This window comes from Micrasema longulum, unplaced genomic scaffold, assembly GCF_059751315.1.
Source record: "Micrasema longulum isolate JH-2025_06_02 unplaced genomic scaffold, ASM5975131v1 h1tg002302l, whole genome shotgun sequence".
NCBI classification, from domain to species: Eukaryota; Metazoa; Arthropoda; class Insecta; order Trichoptera; family Brachycentridae; genus Micrasema; species Micrasema longulum.
In genome coordinates, this window is record NW_028279454.1 from 59,823 (window position 1) to 82,592 (window position 22,770).

Below are 22,770 nucleotides of genomic sequence, written 5' to 3' on the forward strand. Positions count from 1 at the left end.
CTCTGTTGTAATATGTTAATGTTAACAGCTCCCCAGGGAGTTCAATCCAGTCCTTGTCTACAAAAATATTCCTTTAATATTTATTAGCGTCTATGAAATATTCTAGTGTAAAAACACCCTTTAAAATAAATATTTTATATCAACCAAGTCGGGAATCGAACCCGCGACCTCTTGCACGGTAGGCAAACGCGCTGACACCACGAGGCTTACCTGTAATAAAATAAAATAAATAAATAAAAAAACTAAATGACCAATTATTAAAATACGCTGCAAATGGTTTACAGATTCAGTTCCTAATGCACCACCAAAGCGGAATGTTAATGATTTTGATGTATTTTTTTACAGAAAAAATATTCAACTTCTTTTGCACCACACTGTAGGGTGTATATTTTTTAAATACACTTGAAAAAGTTAATAGATATTCAGTATTTGTAGGCAGTTCGATAAGTGTACTTGTTTTTAATTTATTTATAAGTGATCTAGTTATTTTATTAACAATAAATTCAGTCTTCACTACGTGTATAATAAATTAGTGAAAAATTACTTAGGAATACACATAAGTTCATAGAAAAATTAGTTTGGTAATTAACGATAAACCTAAAAATCTTAATAATAAATTGTTTTAATTATTTGAAACAATATAATGAATTTGTTTTTGTGTAAAAAGTCTATCTATTTTAGTTGATTTAAAAATTTGAGCGCCTATACAGTTATTTTACAATTTCGTCTGTAAAATATTGACTACTAAATAATACGAAATGTGAATGAATGGTTTGACATACATATAAATATATGTATTTTGGAAAAACATGTTTGAGTTTTAAAAGCACATTTCATTTAACAATTTTACTTTTAATTGAAAATTGTTTTTCAACACATTATATTTTGTATGTGAGTGGATTACCAGTAAAAACAAATTCAATTGAAAAATACCAAAAATTGTCCATAATTTTGACTATAAATTATCAAATAATAAAAAAATAATGGATTAAAATATATATAAATATATGTACATAAAAAAAAACGTTTAAATCTTAAAAAACAATCACATATCAATAATTATTCCTTTTGGCACCTAATGGTGCATAGGGCACTGCATTGTTATACCAATCGCAGTGTGTCTTGTTACTTGAAGGTAAGACGATCAGTCTTACGCTTCATGTACCAAACCAGGGATGTATTTACACAAATATTCTAGTGTAAATACACATTTTTAGATAAATATTTCATGGCGACCATGTCGGGAATCGATTCCGAGACCTCTTGCATGGTAGGGAAACGCGCTGACTATTGCACCACGAGACCGAGTTTTGAAAACACATTCCATTAAACAATTTAACGCTTAATTATAAAAACTTTTAATTAAAAAAATCAAACACTGGTTTGAGTCTACTGAACACTTTATTATATTTTTACAAATATAAAAACAGAAATTTCGTGACAATTGTTTCGCCTTGTTGGGGCATTTTCAAACTAATGTGAAGATTAGATGGATTGCTCAGTTATACATTGTTTTTAAAGGTATTATTTTCGTATGTGAGTGAAATAACTGTAAAAACAGTCGGAGAGTCAGATGTTTAGTTTAAAAAAATATTTAATTTATTTACTAAACATTTTAAACGTGTATGGAAGTAAATATGTATTTTTTTTTTTAAAGAGTCTTTATTCAATAAAATATACACATTATTACAATATTAGAACATTATAAAGAAAACAAAGTATTCAAATATATTTTGTCCCGATATTATCATCGGATTCTCGGGCATCAGTTTTAATTAATAATCAAATAAAAAGAGTACAGACATAATACTGTATAGGTATAAAATAATAAACATAAAATAAAATAAAGTAATGAACAGATAAAAATAGTTAAAAGAAAAAAAAAAATTTTTAACGTAAGAAAATAGAGTAAAATAATACAATTAAAATTAAAGAATAGCAATTTACTTGAACATATTTTAAAATTTAAAAAAATAAACACATACATAAATAGTGTGTGCACATAAGTTTAATCAAAACAAGATAAAAAATAAAACTAAGTAAAACGAAAATTGCAATTCATATCTACAGAAAAAATATAAATGATATTACTTTTACTACAACTACCATCACGCCATTTCCCCGAAGGGGTAGGCACAGAGAATGGACCGCCACACACGTCTATCCTAGCATACATTTCTAGCTTCTTCCACATTCATACATCTTGTCATACATGCGCTTCGGTTCTGTCTGCTTTTGACATGACCAGACTTAAGATTTTGGTTTATCTGATCATGCCACGTCTTCCTTGGTCGCCCTCGTCATATTCGCCTAAGAGATCGCATTTCAACCGCGTTCACTCGGCTTTCATCCTTCCTCTGCCAGTTCCATGTTTCACTTCCATACATAAGTGTTGGGACTAAAACTCCGCTGTGTACGGCCAGTTTAGCTTCGATTGACATATTTAGATTAGAAATTACTGTGCTTAGTGCTCCGGTCATTTTTTTGGCCGCATTCACTCTCCTTTCAACATCTTTTTCTACTCTTCCATCTCTTGAAAACATGCTTCCCAGATACACAAATTCTTCTACTTGCTCGAGACATTCGTTGTTTACATTTATTATGCAGTCAGTAACCTCACTATCCCTTTCAAATACCATCACTTTTGACTTTATAAATGATGTTTATTCTAATAAAATATTCGATGTAAGAATTAATCATTATTTTTTCTCTGAAGGGTTTTTAACGTAATTTTAATACCAATATTTTGGTAAAAACTCGTGCGGGTAAAAAACATATTTTGCTGTGTATTTCTTAAATCAAAATGAAAGCAGCCATTGTGATATCGTTTTGGTTGATGGCTGAGTTCTTGAGTGGCTCCGCGCAAGTTGCGTTGATTGATTACTTCAATGGATTGAATGCGCTCAGTGGATATAACCCAGTGATGTTTGGAGTCCATCCGGATAACGAACTTAATGGACCGGCTTTCGTAGAATGTGGAATCAGGTTTGTGGAATTCGAACCGAGAAGAAATGCCAAAATAGTGGGAGGAATCGAAAGTCCTTACGGTGCTCTCCCGTGGCAAGTAAGTGCTAATTTTAATTATCTTATTGACTTAACCCATTCGTCCCAGAGCCCAGTGTGTCAATCACAAATAACTATTTTATTTATTTAACTTTTTTTTACATAATGTTATTTGTACATTGGTGGGCTTATTGCCAAATGGCCATTTCTCCCAACCAACCAATAAAATAAAAGTTTTATTTTTATAATTCAAGTTACAGAACATATTCAATAGAAAATAAAGATTAAAAAGCTAAAAATACATGAAAATAGAAAAAACGTATTTGTTTATAAATTACCTTAAATCAAAACTCAATAATATAATCTCCATCCTAGAACAAGCTGTGCCATGTTTAAATGGAGACTATCATAAACAGAGAACACTCCGTTTTCATTTTACATTGATTCCCTGTTTTTAAGTATGTATGTATATTATTTTTTGCAGTCAATTTATAAATAAAAATAATTAAAAAATGAGGAAAGAGGAAAGGAGGAGAGGTTAAGAAAGAGAAAGGAGATGTTTCTTCAGACGTGATTTAAGCAGAGATAATGAAGTAACATCTTTGATGGTGGATGGGAGATGATTGCACAGTCGAGCCGCATGGACACTATATGAGTTAGAGAAGAAAGAGGAATTTTGGATGGGTATTAAGAGAGTGCCTTGAGAATTGGAACGAAGAGGTAAACCATGAACTGATAAGCGTTGACGGATGTATATAGGAGCGTTAGGACTATGAAGTACATTGAACAGAAGTGAGAGGGAGTGATAGTTTCTCCGCTGTCTAATTTTGAGCCATTTCATTTGCCTACGATAATCAGAAATGTGGTCATATTTCCTAAGACCAAAAATGTACCTTATGCATGTATTCTGAAGTCGTTCAAGTTTATCGAGTTGCTCACAGCTTAAATCAGTCATGGAAACATCAGCGTAATCTAGAATGGGTAGTAGTAATGCTTGTACAAGGGTGCATTTCGTATTAATGGGTAAAAAAAATTGCAACCTTCTAAGTGAGTGTAGACTGAAAAATATTTAAGTAAGAATTTTTCAATTCTTCCTTCAATATTGACGTGCTTGAAACATGTAAGCATTTGAGCAATCGCAATGAACAATAATGAACATGCTTAAGTTATCGCAGTGATAAGTCAACGCGAGTGTAATCTCTAAGTCAACACTCGTGTCGGTTTGTTTTTTGTTTTCCCCGTAAATAAACACAGTTCACTGGCGAAAAATCGGCGTTTACTATAAAAAAATATACAATATTTATTTATTCATATATATGCCCAATGGGCATTTTCAAGGACATATTTATAGATAAAAAAATATCACAAAGGAAAGTAGAAAGACACAATGGTATATAGTAGACTTGGTGGGAGTAGAAACAGAAGAGAGGTGTTTATGTATAATTGAATTTGATTCAGTGATAGTTTGAAAGAAGACAACTTGTCATCAAAGAAATCAAGACTGGTATGTTTGTTGGCAGACCTAAGAATTCTAGGCATAGAGGAATGAAAACCATAGTGAGTTCTATGGTTATCGGTTTGAAAGAGTCAGTTTTGTCTGAGGTTTCTAGTTGGGATATTTAATTTTTTCGAGCTCAGTAGTTCAAGCGCATCAAAGAGTGAGTTGAGAATTGTAAATAGGACTAGAAGGTCGGATTTATTTCGACGGTCTTGAAGAGAAGATATATTTAAGCTAGTTTCTAACTCATTATACGTATATTGATCTCTGGATAAGCCCAACCTCCAGCCTACCTTTCTTAAAAATCGATGTTGAACTGATTCAATATTTTTGATGTGAACATCATACTATGGAGACCAGATAACAGAGGAATACTCGAGGTGAGGGCTAACTAGGGAACAGAAGAGATTTCTAAGAGTATTGATATTTTTGAAGTGAATATATTGCATTGGCAAAATAGTAAGGACTTATACAAAAAATTGAAAATTAAATTACAAAAACTTTGCGAGAACCCTTCTATCAGTTCCTTCGCATGGTGTTGACCAGGACCATGATTTTTTATAACCACTGAACTTTCTCAAAGCAAACCAGCCAACGACAAGTCATAAGCCCTATAAATGCCTATACTTCCATATTCCCTTCTCTTAAATGATCTTCATCTCTTTTGTAATATGCTTGTTTATCTAATTATTTGACAATTGCTGTCGGCATTACTTTACAGGCTGTTCCACCCATCACGTAATGCAGACTCTAAACATAAGTCTGAAATTAATTAATAAAAAGCAGATAGCTGCTAAACTGCCGATATGTACAGAAAAATAGATCAATATTATCCGTAGAAGCCGTATTCAGTAAAAGAATTGGAACAAACTGAAAATACTGTTGCTAAAAAATAGTTTCCATGCAGTTTTAGATTGAAAGTGGTTTAAATTTTAGACTAAAAGCAATTTATATTTTAGATTGAAATCGGGAAAATAAACTTGGAAACCAAAACGTTCGAGCATCATTGTGGAGGAGCCATCATAGGCGTGCGTACCGTGGTGACTGCAGCTCACTGCTTTGATGAAGTAAGTGAAATTTTAATTTATTTAAATGTCAAAATTGAACTTGTTCTTTTCATGTTCTTTAAAATAAAAGAGTTTATTCCACAAAAGAAAAATCCTCAACTATCCTTAATCTTTTTGAGGAACTAGAAACATAACGACAATACAAAGACTACAAAGGCAACAAAACAAAATACTTGTAGGATCACGTCGGGGTCACCACTGTAGGATTTATACTGTAGAGCCACCAATGACTGAAGAATTCAGGTTGTTGAGTGTTGGAGCTCCTGCTCTAGTTGGAGATTGACAGAAGACTAGTTAAAGCATATTTTTTTATAAAAAAAAGGGAAATACTTCTTCTACTTCTTTTTATTTACTCAAATATTAAAATTTTCATGCCATTTCCTAAAAGTCGTAAATAACTTGTACTGGCAAAAGGAAATCGAGTTGTGGTAGAGTGGGATTTGAACCTCAGACCTTTGGCCAGTGAGTCCACAATACTACCACGGGACCACAACCCGGTTCAATTATGATGTCCACAAAAAGCCTCCATGCATCTCTGTCGGCTGCCAGCTCCTGTGCGTCCTCCCAAATCAGGTTTCGTCCCGAAGATCTGGCAAACTGCCGACGAACAGTCAGCAGTGGACGTCTAGGACATCGAGAACCTGATGCCTTGTAAATTAAGCAAACAAGATTAAAGCTCTCAGGGGGCATCCGCAGTATGTGGCTCAGCCAAACGTATCACCTCCGCTTGATGACAGTTGTGACCGGAGCTTGATGCGTCCGTTTTCTTATTACTTCATCATCATCATTTCCTCTCCGCACTTAATAGTGCATGGGGCACTCCATTGGTACACCAACCGCAGCATATCTTGATATTTTTTGCTACATGAAGGTAATATAAACTGTCTTACGCTTCAGGTACCTCCTAATGTTAATATTTACCGTGTATTTTTTACGTGGCGAATAAATACACGGAACTTTTACAGAACACGAGAGTGAAGTTGACGCTGAGTTGAAGTGACTGCACTTGGACTACATACTGGAACTGAGTGATTGTGTTGAGCTGACTTGGTTGGGCTAGGCTGACTGGGCGTTAACACGCTCTGTGGTCTCTTTGTAGGCCAAGTTCCCTTGTTTTTCATGTCTTAATGGCGTGAATATACTGCGGGACGTTGCTCTTATGTAGACGAACATTTCATACGCAATCTTAGTCTTGCATAATAAAATGTATTGTATTAAATATAAAATGATGACTTGCTTCATCAGTCGTTGCTCAATATATCAGGTGAAATTATTACACGTGTGTGTATTATTGATCAACGGACTATGACCCCCACGTACTTTAAAAGTGTTTTAATGCCAGTTCTCCTATATGGGTGTGAATCTTGGCACCTTATCAAAGCTCAAAACACCAAACTTCTGAGTTTTGAGAGTAAATGCTTGAGAAGAATATTAGGTATAAGGTGGTTCAATTTTATAACTAACATTAAAGTCCGAGAACGGACGCAACAGCCTCCTACAACGAGCGTCTTGAGGATGCGGCGGTGGTCCTGGCTTTAAAAATATATTATTTTTTTTATAACGAAACATTTTTTTTTTCAAATGATAGTTTTTTAATTTTGGTTTTAAAAGTGAGTTTACTGCAGTTAAATATGTCTATGTTATTGAAAAATAAATTATAATTACGCGTCAAGCGAATCAGAGGAGAGTTCTGTGCATAGTTGGTGCGAACTGTGGGTACATGGAAATAGATAGATTCGTGTGACGGGTGCGGTAGCCAGGTACGTTAAGGGCCAACTCAGAAACCAGATCACAACACTAACACATACAAAGAGCCAAAACAAGAACAGGCCAATCCCGACTCATGAACAATGGAATAAAAATGTACAACAGCTAACCTCACAATTTTAAAACAATGACTCCACAGAAATTCAAAAGGGTACTGAAAAATTTTATAAAAACCAACAAACTTACCTGATGATGTACAATTATAAACCGTTAGGTTTCTTATGAACTACAAGTAACATTTTAAAAATAAATGGCGGGTTGACACTACCTATAATCAATTCGGTTTTTGACTATCATCATGCCATGCTTTTTGTGGGATGCTCGATACCTTCGACCTCGGGACTGTAAACAAGGCCTGCCCTCTCGCGATACGCGTGTTCGAAGGAAACAGGGAACGTTTGATTTTGGGTAAACTAATTGACGTTATGGTTTTCAGTGTCAATCCTGGAATTAATGAGAGGAGTAAGGACTTACGGTTTCCTCCCTTTGGCACTGGTCCAGAAAGACACCGTTATCGTTTGCACTGGTCACTTTGCACGTTTTCTTGTATGTTGGTGATTCGAAATCACTGTCACGCTCACGGTACGGTTTTCGCTGTTGTTCGCGGTACGGTTTTTTTGTTGTGTTGTCACGCGTTGCTTTCTTGACTCGCCGTCAGGGAGAAGTAGGTACATTGGGATTCAAAACAAGGACCACCGGAATCAAAGGAAGGAATGGCTTGACACTTCAATAAAAGAAAATGAATCCGAAACACTTTTCATGGTGTTCGTCCAAGCATTAATTAGACGGGGTTGATTTAAATGTACTGTTCCATTCACCTTTATTTTAATATTTTACTATTTCTTCTGCTAGTGTCTTGCCGAGTCTCCCTGACGTTGGCAATCACTACAGCGAAAGCTTTTTTAATTTTTTTTCCATACACATATTATTTACAAAGAAATATAATAACAAAGATAAACTTTAGAAAAAATACATCTTAAAATTAAGCTTTAGCATGAATTGGAAACATTCCCACAAAGACTTCAGCGTCTGAGCGTGGGCCGTTCCTTTTTTAATTATTAAAAAGTTAATAGCATGTATATATGTTATGATATGAACACGAAAAAAAAGAAAAGAAAAACTTAATTAACAGATGCTGATATTACGAAGACATGATTTATTTGCAGAATGCATTTATTTTTTATTTTAATTAATTTTTTCAAGAATTTATCTATCTGTTCCTTTCATGCTGATCCAAAACCTCAAACCTACTTTAAAATGTACCAGTGATTTGATGTTTTGTAGTTCCTTGGTTAGAAAATTGAAGGATCTTGGACCAACATGTGAGGAGTGCCTCTGTGCGAACTTAGTTCTGCATCCTGGAACTGACAGTACACTATCGGATCTATTACTAATGCGATTTAAATTATTGCTAAACAAATCTCTATTCAAGTTAACATATTTTATGCACTGAAATAAATATAATTTTCTAAAACTAAGGAGTCCACTTTTTACGTATAATTTATAACTAGGAAATAGTCTTTATTTTTTGTAAATTATTTTAATTATATTTTTCTGTGCAATTTCTATTGAGCGACCATGCGCGTCCAAGACTCCTCCCCACGCTATTATACCATATGTTTTTGAAGACTGAATTAAAGCTTATATGTATCTGTTTTGCGCTACTTTTACATTTTGCAGCCAGGACGACTGCTTATTGATGTACTCGCCGTAGTGATTCTTGGGAAAAGATGACCAGAGTGGTTTCCCGTTGCCTTCTCTGGTGGATTTTTCTGTCGGGGTTACCTTCCCTTAGCTGGTTGTTTTTCGTTTTGAGGCGCCAATAACTCGCCTTTCATTCTCTCGTTATCTGCTGTGATCACACCGTTACGAGAGTGATCCCATTGTCCAGGGTTCACGACGTGAACGCTAACGAGTAGGGCTAGTCAGTTGTGTTGCCGGTGGAATGCAACTGGGCGTTCGCAGCATTTTATAGAATCACATTCTCCAGCAAGATGTGACTCACTGCGATCCTACGACAGTTCGAACTACTTTTTAGAGATGAGTTTTAAAAAATCAATATATTGACAGTCACGTGTCAATTTATTTATGCAAACTTGATCAATGCACATATAAATGAGAAAAAAAGATATGCTAGTTGTGCCCACTACCAGACTGCAAAAAAATAATAATTATTTTGCCTCAAACTACATACGATTCTACAACAAGGTGCCTCTTGAAATTCAGGCTTTGCCAACAATTTTTTTTAAAGATTTTGCCAAGCACAGGCTGTTTGGAAAAAGCTACTGTAGAGTCGAAAATTATTTGCAGGACAAGACAGCTTGGCATTATATTCGTATTTATTGATTTTAGTTTGTTGATTTTAATTTATTTGATTGTTAGGTTTAATTTACTTTTTATATTAATTTTTAAAGTTCTCGTATTCTTTTTATTTCAAACTTTTGTTTTATTTAAACTTTTTTTTTATTTTTAAATATTATGTTATATAATTTTTAGGCTTGATTATTGTTCCTTAGTTTTGAGTGCAAATATGTAGTTTAAAAAATATCAAACCTTATATGTTTATATTATAAATTTGTAAAAGGCAATTATGCCGTGTATGTTAATAAATAAATAAATAAATAAATAAATTTACAAATTGTTGAATTATGTTATATAGTTATAATTTTATTGACGTTTATAAGAGATCCAACGAAACCTATTTAAAGAATATACTACATTACATTACATTTTCAGGAACCTCTCAAACTGGATTCCTTCAGGGTAGTAACAGGAGAATACCACCTAAAAATTCAAGACAACCATGAAAACAGTTTTGGCATAAAGAGAGTAGAAATCCATCCAGATTTTCGTAAAGGTGAGTAAATTTAATTAATGAGAAGGTAATAATAATTTGTTCAGTTCATTAGTAAGTAAATATCCGCAAAAAACGAGATTTAAATTACGTTAAGTGAAAAAAACTTTCTTATTTGTCTGTGGTTACGCGAGAGGCTGATGGGGGAATTTAAATAATCGGCAACGAGTTCGAGATTCGTTCTTCGATCTTTCCGCACCGTGCAACATTGTAAAAGTGTGCGCACGCGTCTTGACAGTGCTAAATACATGGGTCTTTTCTCGTCTTCTACCACCAGCAGCCAGGGGCGAACCGTGTATAGAAGCGAACCTGCGCAGCTTACCATTACATAATAATGTTTTGCTGTAATTTTATTCGCAGGGAAACGAATAAATAATTAATATTCATTTTAAATCATTTCCACCGTTTGTATTTTATCCTAATATAAATATAAATATTAATTAAGCGCGCCCAGCGCCTGCGGTGAACTAGAAAACTAGCCGATTATTCCAGCTTATTTTTTTATAAAAATAAGTATACTATATTTTGAATGTCTTAACCCCAGTGTGAGTTTTTTCTCCTAGATTAAACTTGCAGATTACACAAATTATTTGAAAAACAGTTTTTCAAACATTATTTCTTAAGGGCTATTTTTCTTTATTATTTATTTATTTATATACGGCATTTCTGCCATTTACATATATGTGGTATAAAGAGTACTTAAAAATAAAAATATTTAAAAAAAATCGAGTGTGAAATATTAATTTACTCGTACTGTACACATTATTAATAACTTGAAATACATATATATTTTAAAGAAATTATACAATAACAAAATACATTAATCAATCAAATTATAACTATTCCAACCCAATCTTCTGAAGATGATTTGCTCTTTTTGATAAAAATATGTTGGTCACTTTATTTTTTAAGTTAGGCAGATATAAACTAAATATATCAAAATGTGATGCATATTCATTCCCGGTATTCTGTAATCTAACAATAGGTGAGTTATATTGAGCTACCGATCGAGAATTTTGACAATAAAATATTGTAGATGTTCTGCTTAATCTAGGAGGTACATAGAATGAAATCAATTTCAGTAGATCAGGGGTATCAAACATTGGTTTATGATGGTACTTTTGACATAAGACTATAATTATTTTCATGCGTATTATTGCAGGACATATGGCGTTCGACGCGGCCGTTTTTAGCACTTTTTTTTTTTAGATCAACTCGGTCAGTTGACAATTTGACATTTCAATTGGAATACCTGATATCGACTGAATTCATAGTGATACATTTTTTTAAAAAATGAATTATATATATAAGGAATGGATAATATATCTACATAATATAATATATCACGAAGTTACATCGTTTGAGTTGATTTCATGGATGAGAGTTGTTGTATCACGCAGAACCACAGTAAAAAAAATATATATGGTATATATTACTTACATTATATTATGTACCTCCTATACATATGTTTTAGAGCTTACCTGTAAATAAAATCACCATTCGCCACTGCTTGACTTCCATATTCCCTTCTCAAAATGTTTTCCTCTCTGTTGCAAAAAATTTAGTGTTGTTAAATATTTTGTTTAACTAACTAAACTATTGAAGTCAATACAAATTTATTTAAATTTGAAGTCTAAACTATTGGACGCCCACTGGATTTAGAATGATGCTCTAAAGATGACAGCCAGCAGGCCTGGAGACTCTTTGTGGAAATCATACACTCCAACTACAGAGTAGAAATGGAATAATGATTACTTATGACCGTATTAGATGACGAAGAAATGGATCTTGAAGTTAAACCATTTTTTGTACAACAAGACAAAATTTGGACAAATTCAAAATATTGTTCATAAATCCACCTGGTCCATGAAGAAGTATAGAAATTAAAAAAATTATAGGCGTTGCCTAGTATGTAGGTGAAATAATTCAATCAGATAGATCTCACCCGCACAAGTTAAGGTTTCAGCTCTTTAGCTTAACAAACATCGACAGATGAAAGAATTGAAGGAATATAGATGTTCAAATATGGGTGAAATGGTGAATGTTACGCAGTGTGTAAAATAGCCAATTAAACCAGCCAATGACAGGTCATTAGACATGTAGATGCCTAGACTTTTATATAACCTTATCTTAAATGTTCTTCATCTCTGTTGTAATATGTTAATATTAACAGCTCCCCAGGGAGTTGAATTCAGTCCTTGCCTTCGAAAATTTGGACAAAATCAAAATATTGTTAATATCCACCTGGTCCATGAGAAGTATGAAAATTGAACATTTTTTCAGGCGTTGCGCAGTATGTAGGTGAAATAATTCAATCAGATGAATCTCATCCGCAAAAATGAAGGTTTCAGCTCTTTAGCTTAACAAAAATCAACAGATTAAATAATTGAAGGAATATAGATGTTCCCCGATTTACAAATTCTTCGGAGAGCGAATATTAAATTGCGTTGTTCCAAGATTGTTCAATGATCTCCCACAAACCATCATTAACATGAAAGATCTTCAAATGAAAAAGATACTTTATAGTGCCTGTTTACAAATAAATTTGTAAAATATAAATAAAATTAATGTAATATAAACCTGTCATAAAAACAAAAAAAAATGTGTCCCACCGAAAAGTCTTTTGATTCAGAGGGTAACAAATTCTTGTATGTATTTTTTAAATTAATTAAACGCTGCTCTGCAGCACTGAAACTGAAGAAAAAAAATATGGACAGTGTGTAAAGTGGCCACTTAAACTAGCCAATGACAGGTCATAAGCCATGTAGATGCGTAGACTTCTATATTACCTTCTCTAAAATGTCTCTGTTGTAATGTGTTAATATTAACAGCTCCCCGGGGACTTGAATCCAGTACTTGCCTACAAAAATTCGGACAAACTCAAAATATTGTTAATATCCACCTGGTCCATGAGAAGTATGAAAATTGATCATTTTTCAGGCGTTGCGCAGTATGTAGGTGAAATAATTCAATCAGATGAATCTCATCCGTATAAATTAAGGTTTCAGCTCTTTAGCTTAACAAACATCAACAGATGAAAGAATTGAAGGAATATAGATGTTGAAATATGGGTGGAATGGTGAATGTTACACAGTGTGTAAAATGGCCACTTAAACCAGCCAATGACGGGTCATAAGCCATGTAGATGCCTAGACTTCTATATTACCTTCTCTAAAATGTTCTTCATCTCTGTTATAATATGTTAATACTTCTTGTACAATTTCACAATTTATTTTCTGTTTACATGCTGAAATTGGTTCTGCACCATTTAGAAATTCTCCTGAAATTAATTTGGAATTTCAACCATTTCAGCTGGTCCTCACAGCAACGACATAGCAGTGGTCAGTATCGCGGCAGGAAGTTCAGGCATACCATTTTCTTCCCACGTGCAGCCCATCTGTTTACCAACATCTCCGCCAACAGGGGGACACTGCATGGTCTCAGGATGGGGTGCCGTGCAGGGTAAGGGATTAATTTATTTGTCTTAAATGTAAAGCCCATAGAATTAAGAATAGTCCAGAAGAAACGTAGAATCATATTTGAATACATCGGACTGTGTCCAATAATCCCCCCACTATGGCCTACTTTCGCCGCGCGCATTCGTGATGTCGCCGCGTAATGCTGCTTGATGTAAAAAAAATCATAACACAAATGTAAGGTACAAAAAAAGCAATCTGTTAATTTCTCTAAAATTTTATTGTGCACGCGGAAACATTGATTGACACAACAGAGTAGATAAGTAAAGTGTCATTTAATAAGAGTAATTGAATTAATGAACTTTGAACATAAATATCAAACAAATTTTATTTTACATAATATCATATTAAATAATATTTGATGTTTTAAAGATAATGTCGTTCAAATGTTCCCCACGGCGTTGTTTAATCCGAGATCTAATATTCATTAGTTCTTGCATTAGATGAGCAAAGTAGGGTAAAAAAATTACTACCCTGGCAACACTGACGAAATTTCCATTTTGTTTCTTCGACAATCTGACAGTTGGAACAATAATTCAATTTTTAAGTAATGCATTTGCTACTTGAACATTCGTTTGATAATTACACATGAAATGTGATCCTATCCCGTTTCTTTAAGATCCTAGCAGTATTTCTACACTTTAAAAGGACACAACACGGCATAATTGAATTCAAATCAGGAGTTGCGTACTGAGCGACGTCTACAAAGAAACTAATGGGTCAAAACGTAAACCTACTCATTTATGAGTAGTTAAGTCACCTTCTGTTTGATGTGCGTATGCGGTTTCTGGACTCTTCTTAATTCTATGGTAAAACCTAGTAAGCCTTTACAAGGACGACGTTCATTCCATGATAAGTCAAAATAGATAAAATAAAATACAAAAATATAGATAAAATCATTGATATGGAAAAGAGGGAACAAAAATGGATGAGGAAGAAGTTAGTTATTATTATTATTGGTTATAGGCAGGCCGCCTTGGCTGATGCGCCTATATCTCGTGTACTGCCTTTTCTCCAAGTTCTTCTCTTTTCAAAAAAGCATCCAAACGGTTTTTTAACTGGTTGACTGAAATGGAATGGACAACTAGGCTTGGCAATTTATTCCAGTCTGAAACTACCCGGCTGGAAAGGAAGTTTATCTTGGGATTGAGGTGGAATTAAAAACGATAAAGCTTCTAGTTATGACCCCGTAAATTTTTCTGGGATTTTTTTTTGTTTTTTTTGTTAGATACATAAAAGGTAAAACAGAGTATCAAAAAAATAAATGATAATAATAATAATACTTTATATAGCGCTATTTTTGTGAAAATCACCTCAAGGGCGCTGTACAATAAATAAATATCCCAACACGTCTTGCAGCTACAGAGCGCATGGACGATACGAAATCGAGCCCCTATTTACATTTTTAATTTTTTTATTTGACAATGAAGTTTAGAGTTTAGGTGATATTTTAAAAAATGAAATAAAAAGCAAATTTATAAAATTACAATTTAGATAACAACAAGTTTTGCAGCTACTGAGCGCATGGACGGTTGAAATTCGAGACCCCATTTACTAAATTTAAATATTTGATAACATTTACATAATATAATAAAAATAATATGATAGCTAACATCACAATAAGTCTTGCAGCTTCAAAACGCATCGACAAATGGAATTTCAACAACTTAAGAATGATTTTAAAAAGTTAATCATAAAAAATAATTTTAAGAAACGCAATAATAATACATTGAGCAAAGAACTAGTAAGTATGGCAATTAAGTGAACATGTAACAGCACAAATAGTAAAATATAAAAAAGTAAACAAAGATAGCATTCATTAACTTATTATTACGGTTAACAAGACAATGGACGATACTCAAACTCAAACTCGTCCCTGTTTTATTTTGGTGTGCAGTAAACAGGATCTATTGTCTTTTTCCTAGTAAATAACTGTAAAAACACTTGGTTCACATTTGGCTGTTCCCTGGGAGATGATAGTAGAAACGCATCTGTGTGCGTAGTGTAGAGTGTAGGTACCAAGGAATATATCCGCTTCTTTTTAATTTTGTTTGTTTTTACTATACGCATGTTTCCCGCCTAAAATTTCTTATCATTACATACCAATGAAATACATATTAACAGTTAAAATCTACCCCAAGTTGATTAAAATTAGGAAAGGGTAAATTGTAAGAGCGCTAATATTTATTTTTTATTAAAAAAAAATATTTTAAAATGCATTAGTTAAATAGTCTTTTAACAAATAAAAAATTAAAACACCACTGAACTTCTTCATTTCTAGACAGTTATAATCCTCTTGCAATTTTACAGAAGACGTTGATACTTTCTCTCCGGTCCTGAGAGCTGCGGCAGTTCCTCTTGTGGATGTGAAAACCTGCAGAACGTTGGGAGTATACGGAGGGAGGCAGCAGCCAATACTGGACACCATGATTTGCGCTGGTAAAAACTATACTTAGAATTCGATTTCTCTTCGTTAGAATAGAAAATATTCAAAAGAAATTTATAAAGTACCTTAAATACAAAACCGGTATTTCTTATGTATTAACTCTCACTGCCTCCACCTTCCATGGAATCATTTCTATACAATACCGCAGAGTGTGTGCGGACCAACTACTGCTTTACAAATTATGACAGGAATGGTTGACTGTACAGAGCTGCTTGGTTTAATAACAATATATGTGCCAGCCAGGATTAATAGACGGTACCACCTGTTTCATGTAACAATAAGTAAAACATCGTATGTAAAAAATGCTTTTTTTCGTAGGACTTTTTCAATGTACAATACAAATTTTAAAAATATAGATTACACAAACATCACTCTGTCAGATTCAAAATTTACACTTAATATGCATTATGTAACTTAGTAGACATTAAAATAATAAATATGTACATCTCCCTTCCCCTCCTTATCCTCTCTTCAAGCATCCTTGTCCTAATCCCGCCCAATTTACAGTAACTTAATGTTCTTAAAATAAATATAAAAAATTCTTTGATTATTGAGTACATGAAAATAACATTTTTATATGTATAATTTATATGTATTTATTTGATATGTAATATATTTTCTTTACTAACTTTGTATACTTTGTGGAAATCTGTTATTAGTTCTGAGTTTATACACTATATCTGTTTGTTTACTATAAATATGTATGTAGAACTATTGATTTCCCAAATAAAATAAAATAACTCTTAAAAGACTGTGGTAAAAAAAATATTTCTGATCAAACATCGTGTTACAAGCAAAAGACGAAATATTCCAAAGCACATATATTTTAAGAAAAAAATTATCATGAATATATATTGTAGATTTAGCCCTGTTTTTTTTATTTTATTTTATTTAACAAATTTACGAACAATGCCCAATTTAAACAAATCATATAACAAAAAACAATAATACAGTAACAAATGGAATACAACAAAGACAAGTTAATACATTAGACAGGCATTATGGAATTCAGGTTCATTCTACGAATATACAGTCAATTTATCGGGAATATTTCTTCAGTCTATTCGTAAAATACTCAATTTACAATCAAAATAATTTAGATCTCGATTTTCAGTTACAAATCTAATCATTCTGGGTAGAGGCGCATGGAAACCATAATTAGTCTTATGATGACCGAGGAACAGAATTTCATTATTTCTGAGTCTACGTGAAGGAACGTTAAAGCTAGGGTTTCCTAGGACAGCGGTGCCCGTATTTTAACGGCCGTAGTGAACGGTGATGCGGTGGATAACCGTCGTAACGGTGACTAGAGTGTGGTTTCCTAGGAAAACGGTGTTATCAACACCATTTAACACCGTTTCCCTAGGAAACCACTCTCTAGTCACCGTTACGACGGGTATCCACCGCATCACCGCTCACTACGGCCGTTAAAATACGGGCACCGCTGTCCTAGGAAACCCTAGCTTAAGAGGTATTTGTTGGAGAATAGTCGGGACATTAAATAAATTATTAAGTATCTTAAACATGCAAATTAAATCTGCCTTAAATCGACGTTGTGAGAGACTGGATATAGTGATCTCTTGGGATTCCTAGTTTGTACGCATTTTTTCTTTTAAATTTATGCTGAGCTGATTCGATGCGATTCATATGAGTAACATATGAAGGAGACCAAATTACGGAGGCGTATTCAAGAATGAGACATAGCATAATAAATTACAAATCATAGTTACGCCGTTCATCTTACATGCGTGCGTTCCTCATCACTGTCAATAACCGATTGAATCCGTTTCACTCAAATACTGGTCACAGAACCGTGTTTCTGTCTTTATTGTTGTGAGTTCCAACTTCGCGCTCTCTCTTATACGGGTGGATTGTTGTCAATACAGCCAATGCGTCACATTCATTCTTCATAGTTAGTAATACAAATTTTATTTTCCAAATCCGATGCGTAAATGTCCATTTGAAGATTACAAAAAATACAACTTTATCATTGAAAAAAATAAGTGAGAATATCTCTTGTATATCAAGTCTTGAATCCTATGTAGACTAGTGTGACATCACTGCCATACAAGAGTTGATGGATCTTTTGCAAGCACGCAGATTATTTTGACTTTTTACATCTTCATTTTAAAGTATTTACCGTCGCGTGGGGTCGCTTTGGTCGTGTCGTGATCATTCGGGGCAAAGGTGACTTAATACCAATATTAAAAGAACAGTAATTCATCTTTCCAAAGCAGCGAGTGGGAATGCTAAGAAGAATTTTCTGTAAGATTTTAAGGACACCAAATTACACCAGTTAGAAGATAAGCAAACTGGATTAAAAAGATAAAAAGGAGTTTCGCAGGGCTAGAGATATTGAAAAACCTCTCAATTTCGGAATAAGAACAGTCATTCTATTCAAGACACATTTCCCGGGTGATTTGAGACCTAATATTAACAGCATGAGAAAGCTAACCAATTGGCCGTTACTTAAATTTAGCAATATGAAAATACTAGCCCTTTACGCCATCCAGGCTTTTTAAAATAATGAAGCTTGAAAAGTGAGATCTAACTCTAGCTAAATAGCTTAAATAAGAAGCATATTTAGCACCGACCATAAGAATTAGCATAAATGAGGATCGTATAACTGAGGGGTATTTAAGAATAGGACGAACTAAATGTGTATTTTTTTCCAGGGCTGATGCAGGGTGGTGTCGACGCTTGCGGCGGAGACTCGGGTGGTCCTTTGGCTTGCCAACGGAATGGCAAGTTTGAGCTGACTGGCCTGGTGTCCTGGGGAGACGGTTGCGGCAGACGAAACAGGCCAGGGGTTTACACCAAGGTGCATCCCTTCACAAACTGGATCAGGGAAACTGCGACAATGCTCGGATGAGGACTGATTATAAATGGAATGAATTAGAAATGTCATTAAATATCAATCATTAAATGAGTTCTAAATAGTGTTGAAAATCTTGAGGTTACATAAAAAAGCACAAAGAGACTTACTCTTGTGAAGAGTTGGATATTTGATTTTTAAAACTATTTAAAAGCGCGCATACCTTTTAAACAAAGTTCGTATATTATATTGTTCTCCTATTATAGTATTTTTTTCTGAGTTAATGAGCTGATTTAGCGTGAGGTGGATATTTAAATCTATGTCAAAATGCAAGAAAAATTAATAGGAAAAGTGTATCAAACAATTGTCAGACAACAACAACAAACCATCACGCCGCTTCCCCGTAGGAGTAGGCAGAGAGGATAGAACGCCATAACACTCTATCTTGGCATACAGACCTCGCTTCCTCTACATTCATACATCTTCTCATGCACGCACGCCGATTATTCCTACTTTTGACATGTCCATCTTCAAGTATTTGATGGACTTGATCGTGCCATGTCTTTCTCGGTCTTCCTCGTTTTCCGCGTCCATCAACATTTGCATCGTAGATCCTTCTAGCCGTTCTTTCGCTGTCCATTCGCTCTACATGTCCAAACCAACGCAGCACCCCTTTCTTGATTATGTCAATAATGCATGTCTCAGCCTTACACACTTCACGGATCTCGACATTTGTGCCCCTATCATACATCGTTTTACCACACATTCGCCTGAGGGATCGCATTTCGACAGCATTTAACCTACTTTCATTATTATTTTTCCAATTCTATACTTCGCTCCCATACATTAGAGTTGGAACTAGAACTCCGTTGTGAACTGCTAGTTTAGCCTCCTGCGATAAACATTTGTTTGCCAAAGTAGATTTGAGTGCACCGTTCACCCTGTTCCCGGCACTCACCCTCCTTTCAATATCTTTATCGGCCTTTCCGTCCCTAGTAAACATACTTCCCAGGTACACAAATTCTTCTACCTGATTCAGAATATCTCCGTTCACGCTGATCTCACATTTAGTTTGTCAGACCCGTATTTCTATATGGCTCCGAATACTGGAAGATGCATAACTTCTACTCTATGCAATTAGAAACTGCTGAAATGCGCATTCTTAAATAAATGATGAGCTGAAGGTTTGCAAACAGCAGATTTGTTGAATGAAGATACCTGACGCGTTATCCACCCCAGCAATAACCAAAACAAACCAAATTCCTTTAATATACATTTATAGCGTAGCCGAAATACTACAATGAAAACGAGAACAGTTATGTTGAGCGATGTTAGTAGGCGCTACTCAGAGAAGATTTTGTGGGGTTTTGAAATTGATCAGTGCTAATTAATAACGAGCACCCGTGTGGTTCAGTCACATTGCAAACTGGAGACGTATTTCCGAGCGATACCGAAGCATTCCGAAGGTATTTACGAATATATTTGAGTGACCCTAAGTGACAAAACTATTCATGGAAGCCTTGGTATCACAGATACCAACAATAAAGCAGAAAAAAGGCAACTGCCCCTCAATTGAGATGGTATGGACACGTTGGACGTTGAGCACCCGTCACATTGTTAACCAGGCGATCTCCATGGATCTTGCTTGAATGACAAGCAGAGGAAGATCAAAAAATTCATGGGTCACCATATGCAGAGCCATGGCCAGGAGGCCTGTAGACGAGGACAGCTGACTCCAACAGTCTATGCAGACAATGAGATGCAATGGAGCCATCTCTGGCTCTCATCTCCCGAAGAAGCTGAGTTATGATGTGATTTATGTTTAGTATTTAATCATTTTATATTGTATTATGTAAATTATTCACTGTCTAGTCAATTTATAATAAATAAATAATTCAAATTAGAATGTGGGTTATTTAATTTCTACGCGTATTTTAATTTGTTTATTTGGTCTGTGCATTGTGAGATATTTTGGACACATCGCCAGGAGAGACCCGGCCAGCCTCGAAAAGCTCATTGTGGTCGCCCGAGTAGAGAGAAGATTCAGATGTCACTCTTAATTACATTTTTTTTTTTTTTTCAACGAAAGATGTCGAAATCCGAAGAGATACGGTTGAGTAAAGACATCGCTCTTCCTACCGGCATTACCATCGGCAGGTTGGTTCTGCAAGCAGGAAGATAAAACAGTTTTTTTTTTTTTTTGTAGTTGCAAATTATTTGTACCTTGCTTTTGTTATGTGCAAGGTTTTATCGAATATATTTATCTTTAAATTATATTCCGTTGACTTCAACATTTTTCACCGTAGACTTACAATAATAAAAATAAATCAGAATCAGAATAAACAAAATAATTCTAGAAATATTACATTAACAAATAATAAAAAATAAAAAATCGTAGAAGTTGGACACAAAAAAACAAAAGGAGCTAGATACCACCATTGAATAACTTAGCCTGCTTGATCGTCCCTGTAATGAATCGAACAGTCTCTCTTCGTGTATCATTACAGTTCAGGAGCTCAGCTAGGTTATTAGTCGCAGCAATCCGAGTGTATATTTTGCATTCAAGCTCCCATCTCGGCCTATCAAACATTGGACAGTATACAAGAAGATGTTCCACAGTCTGCTCAGTGATGCCATCACATGGACAGCAACTATCGTCTCGCAGCCCAAAGCGATGCAGATATTCCCTCATGCATCCATGTCCCGAGAGAGCCTGAGTTAACCCATATGTAGGCGTTTCATGCTTCCAAAATGTTTTGGCCTCGTCTGTGCTTCTCAAAAGTTGCTTGATCCACTTATTGGTAGTTTTTTCTTCATAAAGCTGCCTATGTCTAAGGTAGTCATTAGGAACATAAAGAAAAACACTCTCCATTACACCATGTTGATCGTAATACCACGGATTCATCTGAAAAAATATAAACATAAGCTTGTATGCGTTTCTTCTTTTCTCCAAAATATTGAAGCCAGGCATTCCCAGTATAAAGTCTGATGGGTACAACCACGGATAATGTCCGCACTCCCTTAAGTAAACATCTTAACATCATCCCTTTAGGCATCCCTCAGAAATTTCTTCTGAACCATCTCCAGCAAAACAGAATACTTTAATTCGTGGAGCGCCCAGATCAGAGATTCACACTCAAGTCTACTTCGCACCAATGAGTTATAAAGAAGCCTAAGAACACGAGTATTCAAGGACACCTTAGCTGTTTGGAGAACAAATCCTTACATTCTGCGCTCGCTGTCACAGACAGCGCCTATGTGAGTATAAAATTTTAGTTTAACATCAAACATAACTCCCAGCCATAGAATTAAGAATAGTCCAGAAGGAGCGTAGAATCATATTTGAATACATCAGAGAATGTCCAAAAATCCCCCCACTATGCCCCACTTGAACATGAACACTATTCAAGTGGATCGGAAGATCTGTTGACGAATAACAACGGTCCGCCTTCTTCTGACGAGTTTTCTGTGGTTTCCTCTTGAAACAGGTCACAGCCGAAACATCTTACCGATCCTTACATAAAATAACGTAATAAAGTTTTTCATTAAAGTAAATTTAATATAAAAAAAAAAAAAAAAAAACACTAATTTTTAAGTAAACAAATAAATAACTATCGCTTTGAAGTATATATTAACCTTGTACATTACAAGCAAGGTAAAAGAATAATGCAACTAGATATAAAAAAAAAATTTAAAAAACTATGCCCAACTTTCACCACGCGCGTTCGCGATGTCACCGCGTAAAAAGATATAATCATAACACAAATGTAAGGTAAAAAAAAGCAATCTGTCAATTTCTCTAAAATTTTATTGTTCACGCGGAAATATTGATTGACACAACAGA

At 34.5% G+C, this 22,770-nt stretch overlaps 1 protein-coding gene across 2 annotated transcripts; it reads left to right on the plus strand.

Annotated features, from left to right (window-relative positions):
- Positions 1 to 425: 425 nt before the first annotated feature.
- Positions 426 to 20,856, plus strand: LOC148272544 (serine protease 33-like). Of its 2 annotated transcripts, none has more exons than XM_088239909.1 (7): positions 426 to 449; positions 2,717 to 3,064; positions 5,461 to 5,568; positions 10,072 to 10,192; positions 13,502 to 13,651; positions 15,976 to 16,104; positions 18,787 to 20,856. In XM_088239909.1, the coding sequence occupies exons 2-7, from the start codon at positions 2,804 to 2,806 to the stop codon at positions 18,981 to 18,983; spliced, it is 966 nt and encodes a 321-aa protein (XP_088096035.1). In that variant the 5' UTR covers positions 426 to 449; positions 2,717 to 2,803; the 3' UTR covers positions 18,984 to 20,856. The 2 variants fall into 2 exon arrangements, with proteins under 2 accessions (XP_088096035.1, XP_088096034.1); XM_088239908.1 differs by having other exon boundaries at positions 438 to 581.
- The last annotated feature ends 1,914 nt before the right edge of the window (positions 20,857 to 22,770 follow it).

Coding starts and splice junctions, on each gene's coding strand:
- LOC148272544 (XM_088239909.1), top strand. CDS start 2,804: ATGAAAGCAGCCATTGTGATATCGTTTTGGTTGATGGCTGAGTTCTTG. Junction 13,652..15,975: donor AGGATGGGGTGCCGTGCAGG/GTAAGGGATTAA, acceptor GCAATTTTACAG/AAGACGTTGATACTTTCTCT. Junction 16,105..18,786: donor GGACACCATGATTTGCGCTG/GTAAAAACTATA, acceptor ATTTTTTTCCAG/GGCTGATGCAGGGTGGTGTC.